Source organism: Taudactylus pleione, unplaced genomic scaffold (genome assembly GCF_031769625.1).
Source record: "Taudactylus pleione unplaced genomic scaffold, aTauple2 ptg000010l, whole genome shotgun sequence".
NCBI classification, from domain to species: domain Eukaryota; kingdom Metazoa; phylum Chordata; class Amphibia; order Anura; family Myobatrachidae; genus Taudactylus; species Taudactylus pleione.
In genome coordinates this window covers 9,669,469-9,690,294 of record NW_028284413.1, presented here as the reverse complement: position 1 = coordinate 9,690,294, position 20,826 = coordinate 9,669,469, and the positions used below count along the sequence as shown (strand labels likewise).

At 46.1% G+C, this 20,826-nt stretch overlaps 1 protein-coding gene across 1 annotated transcript in view; it reads right to left on the bottom strand.

Annotated features, from left to right (window-relative positions):
- Nucleotides 1-20,826, bottom strand: part of ECEL1 (endothelin converting enzyme like 1) — a 189,640-nt gene that overhangs the window by 43,370 nt on the left and 125,444 nt on the right. The window contains exons 14-15 of the mRNA XM_088467436.1: nt 11,658-11,723; nt 10,908-11,003 (exon numbers count right to left, since the gene is read on the bottom strand). Of these exons, the coding sequence (XP_088323562.1) occupies nt 10,908-11,003; nt 11,658-11,723 (162 nt within the window). The remainder of the gene's footprint in view (nt 1-10,907; nt 11,004-11,657; nt 11,724-20,826) is intronic.

Sequence of the window (20,826 nt, the reverse complement as noted above, 5' to 3'; positions counted from 1 at the left end):
CTCCCTGGTTTCTCACAGTCACAATGATGTCACTCCCTGATTTCTCTCAGTCACAATGGTGTCATGTTCTGCTTTCTCACAGTTACAATGGTGTCATGCCCTGCCTTCTCATAGCCACAATGAAGTTGTCCCGCATTCTCACAGTCACAATGATGTCACTCCCTGGTTTCTCACAGTCACAATGGTGTCACTCCCTGGTTTCTCACAGTCACAATGATGTCATGTACCGCTTTCTTACATCCACAAAGATGTCACTCCCTGCTTTCTTACATCCACAAAGATGTCACTCCCTGCTTTCTTACATCCACAAAGATGTCACTCCTTGCTTTCTCACAGCCACAATGGTGTCACATCCTGCTTACTCACAGCCACAATGGTGTCATGTACCGCTTTCTTACATCCACAAAGATGTCACTCCCTGCTTTCTCACACCCACAAGTGTCTCACGTCCCACTTCTCACAGCCACAATGGTGTCACATCCGGCTTTCTCACAGCCACAATGGTGTCATGTACCGCTTTCTTACAGCCACAAAGATGTCACTCCCTGCTTTCTCACAGCCACAATGGTGTCATGTCCTGCTTTCTTACATCCACAAATATCTCACTCCCTGCTTTCTCACAGCCAGAATGGTGTCATGTACCGCTTTCTTACAGCCACAAAGATGTCACTCCCTGCTTTCTCACAGCCACAATGGTGTCATGTCCTGCTTTCTTAAATCCACAAAGATGTCACTCCCTGCTTTCTCACAGCAACAATGGTGTCGCGCCCACTTTCTCACAGCCACAGTGGTGTCATGTCCTGCTTTCTCACAGTCACAATGGTGTCATGCCCTGCTTTCTCACAGTCACAATGGTGTCATGTCCAGCTTTCTCACAGTCACAATGGTGTCATGTCCAGCTTTCTCACAGTCACAATGATGTCACGCTTGCTTTCTTACATCCACAATGATGTCATTCCCTGGTTTCTCACAGTCACAATGATGTCACACTTGCTTTCTAACATCCACAATGATGTCATTCCCTGCTTTCTCACAGTCACAATGATATCACTCCCTGGTTTCTCACAGTCACAATGATGTCACTCCCTGATTTCTCTCAGTCACAATGGTGTCATGTTCTGCTTTCTCACAGTTACAATGGTGTCATGCCCTGCCTTCTCATAGCCACAATGAAGTTGTCCCGCATTCTCACAGTCACAATGATGTCACTCCCTGGTTTCTCACAGTCACAATGGTGTCACTCCCTGGTTTCTCACAGTCACAATGATGTCATGTACCGCTTTCTTACATCCACAAAGATGTCACTCCCTGCTTTCTTACATCCACAAAGATGTCACTCCCTGCTTTCTTACATCCACAAAGATGTCACTCCTTGCTTTCTCACAGGCACAATGGTGTCACATCCTGCTTACTCACAGCCACAATGGTGTCATGTACCGCTTTCTTACATCCACAAAGATGTCACTCCCTGCTTTCTCACACCCACAAGTGTCTCACGTCCCACTTCTCACAGCCACAATGGTGTCACATCCTGCTTTCTCACAGCCACAATGGTGTCATGTACCGCTTTCTTACATCCACAAAGATGTCACTCCCTGCTTTCTCACACCCACAAGTGTCTCACGTCCCACTTCTCACAGCCACAATGGTGTCATATCCTGCTTTCTCACAGTCACAATGGTGTCATGTCCTGCTTTCTTACAGCCACAAAGATGTCACTCCCTGCTTTCTCACAGCCACAATGGTGTCATGTCCTGCTTTCTTACATCCACAAAGATGTCACTCCCTGCTTTCTCACAGCCACAATGGTGTCACATCCTGCTTTCTCACAGTCACAATGGTGTCATGCTCTGGTTTTTCACAGTCACAATGATGACATGCCCTGCTTTCTCACAGTCACAATGATGTCACTCCCTGGTTTCTCACAGTCACAATGGTGTCACTCCCTGGTTTCTCACAGTCACAATGATGTCATGTACCGCTTTCTTACATCCACAAAGATGTCACTCCCTGCTTTCTTACATCCACAAAGATGTCACTCCCTGCTTTCTCACAGCCACAATGGTGTCACATCCTGCTTTCTCACAGCCACAATGGTGTCATGCTCTGCTTTCTCACAGCCACAATGGTGTCATGTACCGCTTTCTTACATCCACAAAGATGTCACTCCCTGCTTTCTCACACCCACAAGTGTCTCACGTCCCACTTCTCACAGCCACAATGGTGTCATGTCCTGCTTTCTTTCAGCCACAAAGATGTCACTCCCTGCTTTCTCACAGCCACAATGGTGTCATGTCCTGCTTTCTTACAGCCACAAAGATGTCACTCCCTGCTTTCTCACAGCCACAATGGTGTCACGTGCTGCTTTCTCACAGCCACAATGGTGTCATGCACTGGTTTTTCACAGTCACAATGGTGTCATGCCCTGCTTTCTTACATCCACAATGATGTCTTGCCGGCTTTCTTACATCCACAATAATGTCACTCCCTGGTTTCTCACAGTCGCAATGGTGTCATGTCCTGCTTTCTCATAGTCACAATGATGTCATGCTCTGCTTTCTCACAGTCACAATGGTGTCATGCCCTGCTTTCTCACAGTCACAATTATGTCACGCCCGCTTTCTTACATCCACAATGATGTCACTGCCTGGTTTCTCACAGCCACAATGGTGTCATGTCCTGCTTTCTCACAGTCACAATGATGAAATGCCCTTCTTTCTCACAGTCACAATGATGTAATGCCCTTCTTTCTCACAGTCACAATGATCTCATGCCCTGCTTTCTTTCATCCACAATGATGTCACTTCCTGGTTTCTTACGGTCACAATGGTGTCATGTCCTGCTTTCTCCCAGCCACAATGGTGTCATGTCCTGCTTTCTCACAGTAACAATGATCTCATGCCCTGCTTTCTTACATCCACAATGATGTCACTTCCTGGTTTCTTACCGTCACAATGGTGTCATGTCCTGCTTTCTCACAGCCACAATGGTGTCATGTCCTGCTTTCTCACAGCCACAGTGGTGTCATGCCCTGCTTTCTCACAGTCATAATGATGTCGCACCCACATTCTCAGTCACAATGATGTCACTCCCTGGCTTCTCACAGCCACAATGGTGTCATGCCCTGCTTTCTCACAGTCACAATGATGGCGCACCCGCTTTCTTACATCCACAATGATGTCACTCCCTGGTTTCTTACAGTCACATTGGTGTCATGCCCTGCTTTCTCACAGTCACAATGGTGTCATGCTCTGCTTTCCCACAGTCACAATGGTATCATGCCCTGCTTTCTCACAGTCACAATGGTGTCATGCTCTGCTTTCTCACAGTCACAAATATGTCGCGCCCGCTTTCTTACATCCACAATAATGTCACTCCCTGGTTTCTCACAGTCGCAATGGTGTCATGTCCTGCTTTCTCACAGTCACAATGGTGTCATGCTCTGCTTTCTCACAGTCACAATGGTGTCATGCCCTGCTTTCCCACAGTCACAATTATGTCGCGCCCGCTTTCTTACATCCACAATGAAGTCACTCCCTGGTTTCACACAGCCACAATGATGTCACTTCCTGGTTTCTTACAGTCACAATGGTGTCATGTCCTGCTTTCTCACAGCCACAATGGTGTCATGTCCTGCTTTCTCACAGCCACAATGGTGTCATGCCCTGCTTTCTCACAGCCACAAAGGTGTCATGCCCTGCATTCTCACAGTCACAATGATGTCGCACCCGCATTCTCAGTCACAATGATTTCACTCCCTGGCTTCTCACAGCCACAATGGTGTCATGCCCTGCTTTCTCACAGTCACAATGATGGCGCACCCACTTTCTTACATCCACAATGATGTCACTCCCTGGTTTCTTACTGTCACAATGGTGTCATATCCTGCTTTCTCACAGCCACAATGGTGTCATGTCCTGCTTTCTCACAGCCACAATGGTGTCATGCCCTGCTTTCTCACAGTCACAATGGTGTCATGCCCTGCATTCTCACAGTCACAATGATGTCGCACCCGCATTCTCAGTCACAATGATGTCACTCCCTGGCTTCTCACAGCCACAATGGTGTCAAGCCCTGCTTTCTCACAGTCACAATGATGGCGCACCCGCTTTCTTACATCCACAATGATGTCACTCCCTGGTTTCTTACAGTCACAATGGTGTCATCCCCTGCTTTCTCACAGTCACAATGGTGTCATGCTCTGCTTTCTCACAGTCACAATGGTGTCATGCCCGCTTTCTTACATCCACAATGATGTCACTCTCTGGTTTCTCATAGTCACAATGGTGTCATGCCCTGCTTTCTCATAGCCACAATGGTGTCATGCCCTGTTTTCTCACAGTCACAATGGTGTCATGCCCTGCTTTCTCACAGTCACAATGATCTCATGCCCTGCTTTCTTACATCCACAATGATGTCACTTCCTGGTTTCTTACAGTCACAATGGTGTCATGTCCTGCTTTCTCACAGCCACAATGGTGTCATGCCCTGCTTTCTCACAGTCACTATGATGGCGCACCCGCTTTCTTACATCCACAAAGATGTCACTCCATGGTTTCTTACAGTCACAATGGTGTCATGCCCTGCTTTCTCACAGCCACAATGGTGTCATGCTCTGCTTTCTCACAGTCATAATGGTGTCATGCCCTGCTTTGTCACAGTCACAATGGTGTCATGCTCTGCTTTCTCACAGTCACAATGATGTCGCGCCCGCTTTCTTACATCCACAATGATGTCACTCCCTGGTTTCTCATGGTCACAATGGTGTCATGCCCTGCTTTCTCATAGCCACAATGGTGTCATGCCCTGTTTTCTCACAGTCACAATGGTGTCATGCTCTGCTTTCTCACAGTCACAATGATGTCGCGCCCGCTTTCTTACATCCACAATGATGTCACTCCCTGGTTTCTCATGGTCACAATGGTGTCATGCCCTGCTTTCTCATAGCCACAATGGTGTCATGCCCTGTTTTCTCACAGTCACAATGGTGTCATGCCCTACTTTCTCAGTCACAATGATGTCGCGCCCGCTTTCTTACATCCACAATGATATCATTCCCTGGTTTCTCATAGTCACAATGGTGTCATGCCCCGCTTTCTCATAGCCACAATGATGTCGTCCTGCATTCTCACAGTCACAATGATATCACTCTCTGGTTTCTCACAGTCACAATGGTGTCATGTCCTGTTTTCTCACAGCCACAATTGTGTCATGCCCTGCTTTCCCATAGTCACAATGGTGTCATGTCCTGTTTTCTCATATCCACAATTGTGTCATGCACTACTTTCTCACTGTCACAATGGTGTAATGCTCTGCTTTCTCACAGTCACAATGGTGTCTTCCCGGCTTTCTTACATCCACAATGATGTCACTCCCTGGTTTCTCACAGTCGCAATGGTGTCATGTCCTGCTTTCTCACAGTCACAATGGTGTCATGCCCTGCTTTCTCACAGTCATAATGATATCGCGCCCGCCTGCTTTCTTACATCCACAATAATGTCACTCCCTGGTTTCTCACAGTCACAATGGTGTCATGTCCTGCTTTCTCACAGTCATAATGGTGCAGTGGTGTAACTAGGGTATTTGGAGCCCAGGGCAAATTTGAAAAGGGAGCCCCCCCCCCCCCCGATGTGCGCTCGTCAAAGGTGCGTGCGGCAAAAAAATGGGCGTGGTCACTTTAAAATGGGGCGTGTCAACATGACACACCCCTTTATTTTCACACTGAACATTCCTATCCATATGCACCTTAAACCCAGTAGTACCCCTTATACAGTACCCCCAGTATGCAGTTGTGGTCCCTCTTATGCAGGCCCATAGTAGAGCCCCTTATACAGTATCCCCAGTAATAGTCCCCCTTATACAGCCCCCAATTAGTTCCCCTTACTCAGTACCCCCAGTAGTGGCCCCCCAAATGCAGTGCCCCATATAGTTTTCCCCTTATGCAGTACCCCCAGTTGCAGTCCCCACAAAGCAGTGTGCACAGTAGCGGTATCCCCTTATGCAGTGCCCTTTATATGGTGCCCCCAGTAGTAGTCTCCTCCCCCCTATGCAGTGCCCTTTATATAGTGCCGCCAGCAGTAGTCCCCCCCATGCAGTTTTCCCAGTAGTGGTCCTCTTATGCAGGCACCCTGTAGTGATCCCCCCTATTCAGTGCCTCCTGTAGTGGCCCTTCCTATTATTGCCCCCAGTAGTGGTCCCCCGAGTGCAGTGCCTCTAGTAGTAGGCCCCTTTTATAATGCCCCCAGTGGTAGTTCCCCCCCAAGTAGTAGTCCTCAGTAGAGGTTCCCCCTCCTGATTAAGTGCCCCCAGTAGTAGCCCCCCCCCAGTAGAGGTCCTCCCAGTAATGGCACACCCAGTAGTAGCCACCCCTCCCCCAGTAGAGGTCCCCCCAGTAGTAGCCACCCCCCTCCCCCGTTGTTAAAAAAATAATATATATATATATATAAAAATATACTTACCTGAATCCACGCTGCTCCTGCTCCTGTCAGCGACGCCGCTCCCTCCCGCCAGTCCACCCGGGCTGGCGTGCTCAGCATTATGGGACAGACATCATGACGTCAGTCCCATTACCCAGTGCAGGAGCCGGACGGAAGTCCGGCTCTTGCAATGGATGCTGCAGCAGTCACTGAGAGTCTATCTGACTCTCATTGGCTGCTGTTTAACACAGGCATCGCCGCCAGCGCTGGCAGCGATGCATGTGTTATGCACAGCCTGAGCCTGCCTCCTAGCGCTATTGGGCAAGCGCTCAGAGGGAGGGAACAGGCTCAGGTGTGCAGCACAGGACCGGCGCTGGAAGCCTAGCGCCGGTCCTGTGTAAATGTGTAGCGCTGACCGCACTCATTGCGGTCGGCGCTACACTTGCTAACTAGGGCGGGCGGGCCGGTACCGTGGCCGGCGGCGTCCCCCCGCGCCGCCGGTCCAACGGCGCCCAGGGCACGCACCCCGCTCGCCCTGCCCTAGGTACGTCACTGTAATGGTGTAATGCCCAGCTTTCTCACAGTCACAATGATGATATGCCCTGCTTTCTCACAGTCACAATGATGTCTTGCCGGCTTTCTTACATCCACAATAATGTCACTCCCTGGTTTCTCACAGTCGCAATGGTGTCATGTCCTGCTTTCTCACAGTCACAATGGTGTCATGCCCTGCTTTCTCACAGTCACAATGATGTCACGCCCGCTTTCTTACATCCACAATGATGTCACTGCCTGGTATCTCACAGCCACAATGGTGTCATGCCCTGCTCTCTCACAGTCACAATGATGTCGCGCCTGCTTTCTTACATCCACAATGATGTCACTCCCTGGTTTCTCATAGCCACAATGGTGACATGCTCTGCTTTCTCACAGTCACAATGATGTCGCGCCCGCTTTCTTACATCCACAATGATGTCATGCCCTGCTTTCTCACAGTCAGAATGATGTTACTCTCTGGTTTCTTACAGCTGCAATGATGTCATGCCCTGCTTTCTCACAGTCACAATGATCTCATGCCCTGCTTTCTTACATCCACAATGATGTCACTTCCTGGTTTCTTACAGTCACAATGGTGTCATGTCCTGTTTTCTCACAGTCACAATCATGTCATGCCCTGCTTTCTAACAGTCACAATGATGTTGTCCCACATTTTCACAGCCACAATGGTGTCACACCCTAGTTTCTCACAGGCACAATGGCATCATGACCCACTTTCTTACAGCCACAATGGTGTCATGTCCTGATTTCTCACAGCCACAATGGTGTCTGTGTTTATTACACAAAATGCAACCATATAATTATACATAAAAACACATTTTACAGTATTTACATATTTACATATAATACAATATGTTGCTTTATCAGATCAACAATGCATCCTAATACATCATAACCTATAACCCTTACCCTTACCCTCACCACCCTCAGCTTACCCTTACCCTCTGAAAACATCTCACCTGGGCAATCCTTTAGGGCCAGCGGGACATAGAAGTAAGTCTGCAGAATTCTTAACCCCATCTCTCTCCTGGCTAAGCCTCTTACATCACTGACCTCCAAGCCCCACCGTCTCATCACTTTCAGACAGAGGATCATGTAGATCGGGAGGTAGCCTCGCCTAATTCGGAATGTCTTAATTCGACCTCCCTCCATCCACTCTTTGAGGAAGGGAAACAACCATTCTCCGAAACCTTCTACCCATTGAGGGGGAGTCTCTAAAAACAGACTCCCTACGTTTAGTTTACAAAAAGTTGTTACAAAAAAAACTACAGGGTTGACCATACTCTGGCCTCCCTCTTCCCTCAATTTGTAGGTGATACCTCTTTTGATAATATTCATCCCATTTCCCCAAAACATCAGGAAAAACAATGAATTTATCTTGGACCACGTAGATTGAGGCAAAAAACAGACATAACTGACATACAAAAACCGGAATCAGGTAGGTTTTGCATAAGTCAACCCTTTCCCTATAGGAAGACTTCCATCTTCTCCAAACAGATACCTTCCGGGATGCAATTTCCAGCTTTTTCTCCCAATTTAGGGTGCCATAATCACCGTGATTGAAATAAATTGCTAAAATTTTTATCTGTGGACTGGCCCGAGGGAGGCTGTCTGGAAGGTCAAATTCTGTCCCTTCCTCCCCCATCCAGAAAGCTTCACACTTCTCCTGGTTTATCCTGGAGCACGATTCTTCAGAATACATCTTGATGAGTTCTTCCACCTGCCGTGCCTCTGCCTCTTCAGACAGGAACACCGTGACATCATCTGCGTAGGCTACAACTCTCAGTGCAGGCCCAGGGCCCAGCTGCACCCCCTCCACTGCATCATACTCCAACCTCCTTATGAAGGGGTCGATATCAAATACATACAGAAGAGGGCTCAAAGGACACTCCTGACGAACCCCAGAACCCACACCAAAAGTAGTACCTACCCAACCATTCACAAGTGGGAAGCTTTCGGCCTTTCTGTATATTGTTTTTAGCCAATTCACCACCCTCACAATTCACCCTTGGACTGATCCAATGCTGGCAAATACTTTCCCCACCTCTCAGCACGGCACCGCTCAATGACCTCCCGGACACCAAGGACAGCACTAAAGGTATGACGGCCTTTCACCGTACGATGCTGAGAGGCTAAAAGCAGCCATTCCGTAAATTCAGTCAGTCTGTTAAAAATTATTTTTGCCAAAATCTTCCTATCTGTGTTGAGACGAGCTATGGGGCACCAATTCTCAACACACAGGGGATCCTTACCCTTGGAAAGCAATATAAGTGCAGACAACCTCATGGAAGGGGGAAGACATTCTTCACCCAAACACTCATTAAACAGTTCCACAAGGCGAGGGACCAAAATATCTGAAAAGGTTTTATAAAATTCAGACGTTAACCCGTCTGGGCCTGGAGACTTCTTGACAGATAACCCTTCAATTGCTCTCCTAACCTCCTCCACACCTATATCACTCTCCAAACAGTCGAAAGAGACATCAGGCCTCACAAGCCCAGGTGTTCCCCTCAGGAAGATCTCCATCCTTTCTCTGATAAGTAATTTCTCTGATAAAAGGTCAGAGTAATAATCCACAATGACCCCCAGAATACCCTCTTTTGTTTCCTGAAGGGTACCCTGGTTATCACGCAAACCTCTGATCTCTCTCATCTCAGCCGTCATCCTACAGTTCTGATAAGGAACTGGCGAGTGGTAATTCCCATAATCCCTCTCCAGAACCAAAGATGCCAACCGGTTATGCTGAAAATCTTTCATCAATCTTTACTCAGGATATTTCCCCACTATCTCCCTCTTCAGAGATTAAGAGGTCCAATTTCCTTCTCAAAAAATAGTAGGAACTATTATTTCTCAAGTTTTTTTTTCGCTACAGATCGCCTAAAGAAACTCCGAGTTCTCTTTTTGACCTCCTCCCACCACTCTGATCTACTCCATCCTGCCTCCAACAGTGATTCCTGTGCCTGGAAGAAATCTCTAAAGGATTGTCTGACTCCCTCCTCCTTTAGGAGGTCCGAGTTAAGACGCCACATCCCCCTGCCCTTCTGAAGGGATTGTGCTGTATTTAAGGTTACACTCAGAAAACAGTGATCCGAAAACTCCACCAACCTTACCTCAGGAGGCAAGGTCTTCAGAGTTTCCTTAGCAAAAAACCTATCTATTCTTGACCTACGACTACCACTAAAATACGTGTACCCGGTGAGATCTGGGAAATGGCGAACATGCACTTCAACCAGACAAGCCTCTCTAATCATTCTAACTAAATAATTTGAATCATAGCTCAACGTTGTCCTTGCGCCTCCCCTGTCTTTAGGCCGAATCACAGTGTTAAAATCACCACCAAAGACAATTTGTTGAGCTGTGAAGAGGAATGGTTTTATCTCTCTGAAGAGGCACTTCCTATCCCATGCCTTCTGCGGACCATAGATGTTAATCAACCTTAGGTCGTGTCCCCTCAGAGTGACATCCAAAATGATACACCTGCCTACTTGTAACTCTATAATCTTGTGTATGGTTACCATGCCAGTAAAAAGCACTGCCACCCCACCGTACGGCTCGGCCGCAAGAGACCAGTAAGATGGACCCCTCCTCCACTCCCTCTTAATCCTATGGAGGGCATCCAACTTACTTATCCTTGTCTCCTGCAAAAACAAAAAATCAACCTCAATTGTGCCGAAATGGTGTCATGCCCTGCTTTCTCACAGACACAATGATGTCGTGCCCTGCTTTCTCACAGACACAATGATGTCGTGCCCTGCTTTCTCACAGACACAATGATGTCATGCCCTGCTTGCTCAGAGCTACAGTGGTGTCACATCCTGCTTTCTTACAGCAACAATGTTGTCGTGTCCAGCTTTCTCACAGCCACAGTCATATCATGTCACTAACCGAAAGGTTCTATATTCTGACAGGATAGAGTTGTTATTGTTTAACCACCTGTGCAAATGCAATGAAGAATAGCTGATCATGTGTGTATTTCAGACGAGGTAGCGGGCGTTCCGGCCCGTTTTCTCTCACCCACTTCTGGTATGCCTGGGAAAGATACAGCACATGTCAGAACAGATCATGTATGTACACACACAGCAATATCACAGGTAGAAAACACATAGACCCTGATTCAGACCCGCTCGCTGCCGGAGGCAGGTCGCAGGTCTGATGGGCGTTTTTTTTTTTTGGGTTCGGCCTTCTGGCGCTCGCTAAGCTGTGGGTGACCACCAAAAGCTTTTGCTAGTGGCCAGGTGATGGTCGCGATGATCGCGACCATCGGGCTTGTGGGGAGACCCTTGGGGTAGGGTCTCATCTGCCGCAAGCCGCAGTGAGCTTCCGGCTCTAATACAGCCGGAAGCTCACTACTGAAATCACTGCTGATGTCAGTAGAACCGCCCTCAAACGGCAGGCGTTCCTTCGGGAATGCCTCCGTTTGGCCAGCCACCTCCGCCTACAAAACGGGGCGAGCTGTCGATCAACATCAACAGCAGCCCCGTTTTGCTGCGAGCCCCGGACCGAGTGATTTCTCACTCACTCTGGGGCTTGCACATGCGCAGTGCGCATGCCGAGCGTGCGCACTGCCAGGCCATCGACACGCTTTCGAGCGCATAGCACTTGCAAGCGGGTCTGAATCAGGCCCATAGTGAGAAAGCAATGATCATGTATGTAGATAAACTGTGCGGTTCATAAGATACTTACATAATAAGCCAGCTTTAGGCCACCCATGTCTGCAATATTTTCTCCCAAAGTTAATCTTCCATTCACCTGAAAAGAGAGTAATCAATGAGCTATGTTTATGTGGATAAGAATGTTTCTCCATCACTTAATGTAATCTTTCTTGTATGAATTTGCTCTGTGCAAGCTCAGACTGCAAAACCACATACATTCCAAATGTATCTACACTTATGACCGAAGCAGCGTAATGGTTGTGTAACAGAAGCTCTCTCACTTAGGCAAGGATCAGTAACTGCATATTCATGCAGACCAGCACATAAGAGTGTACACTATGGGCCATCTTCAATTAGGAGCGAAAAGTCAGTTTATCACCGATGACGTCATATTCGCCATTTTCACTTATCCCCATATTCAATTTAAAAAAACTTTTCGCAGGTGCGAAGTCTGTTAAAAAATGGGGATAAGGTTTCACCATAGAATAGCTAGCAAAAAAAAAGTGCAGAATTGGGGTTTTGAGGTGCAGACTTTAAAAACGTACCCTGCAGCTTTTGAAATGTCCCCTAAAAGTAATGTGTAAATTCTTAAAAAACAAAAATAGCATAGGACACTCCAAAAAAAGGAACAACGAATTATCTAGAGGCCCCGGTAACATCACCGTTACACTGGCCTTAACGAGTCTGTCTCTGTGAACTTCATCTCTAATCACATATAGGGGTATAGTCATCATCACTTAATTTCTACAAACGCAGGTGAAAATGAACATTTTCACCTGCAATTGTAGAAATTACATTATCGGGCCATTTATCAAAAAGGTAAAGTAGGAGATATCACAGACATCTCCTGCTTAGTGCTTACCTTCCTCTCACGGAATGGCCCACTGTCCCCATACTAGTGTATTCAACAAGCTCTCTAAATACAATATTTTCGGAGCTTGAGTGCTGGAGCATTCGCCATCCTCAGATGGCGATTACTCCCACTCGGGGCTCACAACCCACTCCTTCCCTATGTCCGGCTCCTTCTGCCAGATGTCGGGGCTCTTGTGTGCATGCATGACCTGTAGTGCATGCGCACTTCGCTTCGGGGAGACAGCTGATTTACGGATCAGCTGTCTCCGCGCTGGAGCAATGAAGAATTGCTCCAGCGCTCGCGTTGAGTTAGATTGTTAATTATCAGATAATTAGCATCATGACTAGACCCCATAGTCACATATACTACACACATTATTCCATTGACTGAAACTACCCTGTCATCCTGTGCAGATGTGTTCATCCATGCTCATATTAAAAACTATAAGGAGGAAACAACAGTGTCAGATTATTAAATGACTAACATTGGGTTCAGCCACCATAGAGATGCTTAATATATTCCACATGCCTGATATTTCCTAATATTACTGTCTTTGAGCTGTTTGCTTAGACCATAATGTACACTACTGCTCTTCAAATAATAAAAGCATGTCTTCCCATCTTCTCAGCAGGTTCCACATCCGATACACTGCTAAATGGTGCCTACAGGTAGGTACAGTGTATTATAAGGCACAAAGTGCTTATCTACTTGCTTGATAATATGCACTGTGTTACAAATAAGGCATGATTGTAAATAGGATAAGACTCCCACTGAAAGCATTATTATTGTATTTAGCTATTTAATGGAAAAGAAATAACTATGCTGGCATATGAAACCTGAATTAGATGTAATAATTATACTTTCTTCTTGGTTCATCCTCTTATCTGGTGTATTTGTATCAATTTCTTTGCCATCGTGTTGGAAAATAACCATTTCTCTGCTGGTCTACTTTACATTTCTATACAGCGCTATGCAAATATTTTTATTGACTAAATGATTATTCATGCAATTCCTAGAACATTCGTTTCTGCATCTCCCCACCAGACACACTGATAACCGCTCTCTAATTTTGTCTTTTTTTAATATCAATGAAAAAACAAAAACACTCAATTCTTTGTTACTATCTCAGTTGGGATCGGTATGAATGATGTCCGGCAGTTCAAATGCCGACGGCGGAAGACCGGCAGCAGTGAAGATCCCGACAAGATAAGTAACTAACCATCCCTAACCTTTCCCCCCAACCCTAACCCCCCTTTAGGGGTGCCTAACCCTAACCTCCCCCCCAGTGCCTAAACCTAATGCCCCCTCCCCACAGCCTACACCTAACCCTCCCGGGGGGTGCCTAACAGTAGCCCCCCCCTTCCCCTAGCCTAGCCCTACCTCCCAGGGGGGTGCCTAACCCTAAGTCTCCCCAGGGAGTCCCTAACCTAACCCCCCCCGGGCGTTTGTCTGCGCCCGCCGCCCGGCTTACCTTCGTTCGGTGTGCTGGGCGACAGGCTCCCGGCGTAGGGATAATGATAGGCATCGGTATTATGACGCCTATCCTTAGTCCCCTGTCGGGACTGCACAGTCGGGAAGCCGGCGGTCAGCATTTCGACCGTCGGCTTCCTGACTGCATCCCTCTCGGTTATGGTGCGTACACACGGAGCGATATAAATGAGCGATGTGAATGATATTGTTATCATTTAAATCGTTAATTTTTAGGTTTCTACAAAGTCACCGATGACCAGCGATGCGCGGCCACGTATGGACGAAAATGATATCGTCCATCGGCCGTACATGCAGGTCAACTTGCTCGATATCGAGCAATTTACTATAGGGACCCGCTATTGTTGATCGCAGGTTGCTATAGTCGTTAATGAGTAGGTGCTGTACTGGATGTTCGATATCGATCATCCAGCACACCAGGGAGGGTGCAGGACGATCAGCCAGCGATATCGTATCGCTGGCTGATCGCTACGTGTGTATGCACCATTACCAAGCAATTTTTTTCTAGTTTCTTAACTTATATAATAATAATAATAATAATAATAATAATAATAATAATACAAGCAGTTAAAACACTCCCAGGTGCGGATTGTGGCTCTGACCATCAGCTACTCATCGCTAAAGTGAAACCCTGGTTCAACACCATCAAAAGGATGCCTAAAATGCGACGTTCCAGCACAATATGGAATAGAGCACAATATGGAATAGAGGCAAAAAAAAACGACTCGAACTGCTGAGTACAACTGGAAAAGACCCAGACGATCTGTGGGAAGAAATGAAAGCAATCATAATGGATGAATCGAAAAAATTTGTTCCGTACAAAGAACCAGCAAAGAAATCGCAATGGTTATCAGACGTGTCGATTGAAATTTCAAGAAAGAGACGAACAGCCAAGGCCTCTGGCATTAGTATCGAATTCAAATTGCTAAATGCAGAATTTCAGAGAGAAGCGATACGAGATAAGGAACGTTACTGGAATGAACAGTGCACAAAATTGGAAGAGTCAAACAAGCAAGGCCACATTCGTGAACTGTTCGCCTTTGTGATACAGGCACGTGCACCATTTACGTCACGCAAAGCAGCGACCATCAAAGACCGGAATGGTAAAATTCTACTGAATGAAGACCAAATCAAGCACAGGTGGAAGGAATACACAATGGAATTACATGCAGGCAATCGACCAAATCAGCCCATCGGCCAGGAAAACCCAAGCTAGTATGAACCAGATGTTCTAGAGGAGAAGGTTGCCTGGGCTTTAAAACAACTAACAAACAGGAAAGCCCCAGGCGTCAACGGTTTACAAGCCGAATTACTCACGCTGTTACCTGTCTCAACACTAACAGCACTTTGCCAGCAGATATGGAGAATTAACTCATGGCCCAAAGATTGGACTAGATCAATCTTTGTCCCGCTTCCAAAAAAGGGCGATGCACAGGAATGTGGCAACTATCGGACTATTGCACTCATATCACATGCAAGCAAAATATTGCTAAAGATTATTCAAAGACGCATGGCCTACTTTGTAGAGAAGGAGCTCCCAGACACGCAGGCTGAATTTCGCAGGGGCTGGGGGACTAGAGATCAAATCGCAAACCTGCGATGGATTATGGAAAAGACACGAGAGTATCAAAAGGACATGTACATTTGCTTCATTGACTACAGCAAAACATTCGATTGCGTTGATCACGACAAGCTATGGAAATGTTTACGGCAGATGGGCATTCCGGAGCACCTGGAGAAACTGATGCGATCGCTCTACATGAGTCAAGAAGCCACAGTCAGGACAGCTTTTGGCAACACGGATTGGTTCAAGATCGGAAAAGGCGTTCGACAAGGCTGTATTCTCTCGCCAGCTTTATTCAATCTTTACGCCGAAATGATCATGAGATGATGCAGTTTGGACGAGTCTACAATTGGAGTAAAAATGGGAGGGAGGAACATCAACAATCTACGATATGCCGATGACACGACTCTGCTTGCTGAAAGTAGAAAAGACCTAGAATATCTGGTCAGAAGAGTCAAAGAAGAAAGTGAGAGCATGGGACTGTACCTCAACATCAAGAAAACAAAGATAATGCCTACGGCAAGTGACGATGCAGTCCATATTGCAATCGATAATGAGGAAGACGAATTGGTATGAGACTTCCTCTTTCTGGGTTCTAAGATTGATCGCAGTGGAGAATCATCTACTGAAATAAAGCGACAAATTGCACTTGGCCACAGTGCTATGCTAGGAAAGATGAAGATATGGAAGAGCAACGATATCAGCAGCGCAACAAGCACGGTTGGTCAATGCAATTGTTTTTCCAATCTTTATGTATGCATGCGAAACCTGGACACTCAAGAAAGCAGATCGAAAGTGAATCAACTCTTTTGAATTGTGGTACTGGAGGCGAATGCTGAGCATACCATGGACAGCAATGAATACGAACAAGACAGTCATAGAGCGGGTCAAACCAAAAATATCATTGGAAGGCAAGATCACCAAACAACGACTCTCATATTTTGGACATGTCATGCGGGCTAATTCCCTAGAAACAGCGCTAATGCTTGGATTCGTCAGCGGGTCCAGAAGAAAAGGATGCCAAAGAACTCGTTGGCTGGACACAATAAAGGCTGACACGAACATGCCCATAAATGACCTGAAGGAAGCGATCAGAGAAAGAGAAGTGTGGCGTTCACTGATCCATAAAGTGTCCGAAAGTCGATGTCGACTAAACGGATAATCATCATCATCATTAAATAATAACAATAAACATGATTATTATATAGAGCATAATATTTGAATTAGCTACTTGTTTAATGTTTTTATGCTTTTATGTTCTATCTTGAATTACTGTATTAGACAGTCAGCTGTGCTCACTCTTATTTTATTTTTCCATTGATGCCAGAACAACACTGCGTATTCCGAAAGCCTTTTAGAAATTGCTCATCACACTTTACTATGATTATTAGAGCAGATTTGTAGTTTAAGTACCTGTTAGAATATAAGTAATTTGTTTGACAATATCCCTGATTGTTCAAAACATTAAGAAGCACTAGACCTTATATGCACATTTCTAGCAACATGTACAGAATATACAGTGTGTACAAGTTAAGGGCCTTATCAGAAGAATGTGTGAAATATATTAACCAGATGCAATAAAGCTTTCAAAATAGAGGCATCAGGTGAGACCTGCTTTGTTGGAAATCTGTCTAATATAAAGCAGTGTAAAGGCACACATCCACTAGGTGACAGGCAAAAGACTGCACAATTACAACATTGTAATCGTGCATTCGTTTGTCTGTCTGTCGAGCAGTCATTCAGTGAAGGCACATCAATCATCTGAAAAACATGTTGAACCTGACGATATCGCCAGGTTGTACAACATATTTGTACGATGATAGATGTCTAAATGACCAGCGGGAGCGCGCGTAGCTGGTCGTTTTAGACATTTTTTAAACAATCTGCGAACGATTATCGAACGATAACGATATCGTTCAATCACTCAATTTAATCATCTAGTGGATGTGTGCCTTAAGATGTGAGTCAGATTTAGGGGCATATCCAATGGGCTGCAAGGTTTTCCCCACAAAAATTTACGCTGCTTCACCACCAATTTTCTATTACAGCAGGTATGTGGGCTCCTGATACCCGCGGTATCCAATAGAAAGAAATCAAGCGCAATTTTTTTTTTAATAATGGGGAACAGCCTGTACCCTAAAAAAAAATCAAAAAATATTGGACAACAGTAATAATGGTTATTACTATCCCAAAGTAAAATATATTGTTTTTTAAAAAAATGCATGAAATGGCTGTTTCGTGCATTTTTTTTTTAAAGTAAAAAGTTATAAAAAGCAAACTTTTTTCATTTTATTACAAATTCATAAAACGGAAAATGCAAAAATTTTTTAGAAAAAAAAGGTGATTTGGGGGTAATTTTAGACCAATAAAAAAAAAAATAAATAAATAATAATACAGCAATTATTTTTTTGATTAAATAAATGCTTTAATTAAATTTGGTGAAAATTTACAATTGCCTAATTAGTCATTAGGGGGTTTCCAAAGGGTTCTGAAGGAGGTCCCCAACATTTTTAGTTTAAAATAGGGATTTTTTAAATTTTTTTAGACTTAGCTCTGAGGCTGCAAGAAAACAGCCACGGTAAATCCTACAGAAATTACCGCGATTATCCCAAAACCAGATCGCAATCCTCTAGAAATGAAGAATTACAGGTCAATTTTATTTCTGAATGTTGACTTAAAACTTTTTGCTAAAATATTACACAACTAACTAGCTCCTATCTTACCACAACTAGTACATCCAGATCAAGTTGGCTTCATTCCAAATAGACAAGCCGCTGATAACACAAAGCGACTTAGCAATCTTATTCACCTTGCACAAAACAGACACCGGCCCTGGTGGTGGTTCTCGATGCCGAAAAAGCCTTTGACAGAGTGCCATGGCCATTCATTCAACAAACCCTCATTAATATAGGATTTAATGAAGCATTCTATAAAGACATAACTTCACTTTATTGTAATCCTTCAGCCTCTGTCCTAGTCAATGGCCTCTCTTCTATCTCTTTCCCCATTAGGAAAGGTACTTGCCAGGGCTGCCCCCTTTCCCCACTTTTGTTCACGCTTGTGATGAAACCTTTAGCCACTAAGATCAGACTTAACAACAATTACTGTTGGAGACATTGGGTCTCATTCAGACCCGTTCGCTAGCCCCGATGCGCTCGCAACCGGGTCGATGGTCCCCACAGAGCATGCGCACGACGGAGCCGACTCCGTAGTGCGCATGCGCGAGACCCGGCTAGCGACGGGCGCTCCGTTTCTAGGGGTCTCGTAGCAGATGGGGCGAGCTGTCGATATTGAGTGACAGCTCGCCCCGTTTTGCGTGGGCGTGCACGGCCAAACGGAGGCGTTCCAGTCAAAACGCTTGCCGTTTGGGGGTGGCCCCACTGACATCATTGATGATGTCAGTGAGGAACTTCCTGCTCAAACAAAGCAGGAAATTCCCTGGGGCTTACGAGTGCCCAGACCCAACCTTAGGGTCTGGTAGTAAGCCCCGATGGTTGCGATGGTGATGACCATCGCGACCATCACCCTGATCGCAAGCTAAGCTGTGGGTGGTAACCCACAGCTTAGCTTGCGACCTGTAGGCAGCACTTCAAAACAAGAAGTGCCCGCCCTCATTCAGAGTGAGTGATCGCTTCTTGCGATCGACTCTGAATGAGGGCCATAGAGCCTGATTCAGCAAGGATCGCAATTACAAAGCTGCACGCAGGCAGCTTTCCAATTGCCATCCTTGCAATAATGCAAATGCAGCAGGAGGTGTATGACAATCCCTGCTGCATTTGCGATCCCAGCACTGCAACGGAGGTCGCAGGCTGGGATCACCATCGCGACCATCGGTGATCGATCGTTGCGATGGTGGAATAGCGTCGGGCAGGCGGCCAGCTGAGTAAGCCTCAGCTTACTCAGGCTGGCTGCCTTGATTGCTCAGCAGACTGCGTACATCCACACAGTCCCTGGGCTGACCACTCCCGGAAAACGGGTAGGACACGACACGTTTCCGGGAACGCACCTTAAATGCCTCTGCCTGTCAATCAGGCAGAGGCATTCAAGGGCTTGTGTGCTTCTTCACACTCGCAGAATGGGTCCTGTGCACGCGCAGATTCCCGATATCAGTAGTCTGCATTCAGACGTGCACTTGCATGCACTGCTGAATCAGGCCCTTAAGATTGCTTTATATGCAGTCAACGTGATCCTAATGGAAATTTTAGATCTCCAAATCCCATCTTCAGAGCTTCATCTTCTGCAATCCACATATCCCTTTCGATGGGAGACCGATAAACGTAAATACCTAGGAATCTACTTAACTAACTCATATCCCAACCTATATGCAGCCAACTCCCGATATTGCTCTGCTCCATGAAATCTGACCCCTGTGCTTGGAACAAACTGTTCTTATCTTGGATAGGATGCATGGCTGCAGTTAAGATGACTATACTACCTTGCCTATTATATCTGTGGCAGACACTTCCGATTCACATCCCTACCAAAATCCTGAACAACCTTCAAATCGAGATCTCCCACTTTATATGGGCAGGTAAGCAACCTAGTGTCAAAATGCACTTATTGCAAAAACATTGCACCTCTGGAGGCATAGGGGTCCAGGATTTCGTACTACTGTGCTACCCAGCAGACACCATGTGTTTTATGGCACATTCCTCCTAACCAAAGGGTTTGGATAACAATTGAAGCTTACGGTCTGACAGTATCCTTTGGTGTCTACACCATAACCGCTCTCCTACTATTTCACTTTTACCTACTATCTGCTTCACACTGTCTATATGTGATCTCTGGGGCTGATTCAGAGCCGGACGCTATTTGCGCTCGCTCGTCCAGAAAAAGAGGCTGGCTATTTAAATTGACCGTTCGCTCTTTGCGGTCTGTTGACGCCTCTATGTCTGAACGAGCGAACAAAACATGCAGACTTTTTTTTGTAAAAAACGCCCCCTGGCCGCTCGCATCATACGTCATCTCTGCTATTTATTATTCTTGTGGTAGCATTTTCCTACCGCAATCATGCGAGCAGTTCTGGCTAAAAGACACCCAACTGACGTGGTCGATGAAGCTGCTTTGTTAATTATGCACACCCATAAAACGCCAGTTTTGACCGTTTGGCACGCCTGCGATCGGATCTCCACTCCCCGTTTTCAAGCACCTTCCCCTGTTACCACCCACAAACGCCTCACTCTGTCACTCAAATTAGCAGGCATTCGCTATATCGCGAGCACACGATTTTCGACCGCACTGACTGGTTCGCGCATGCGTACTAAATCCCATACGCATGCGCAGATGTGCGAACAT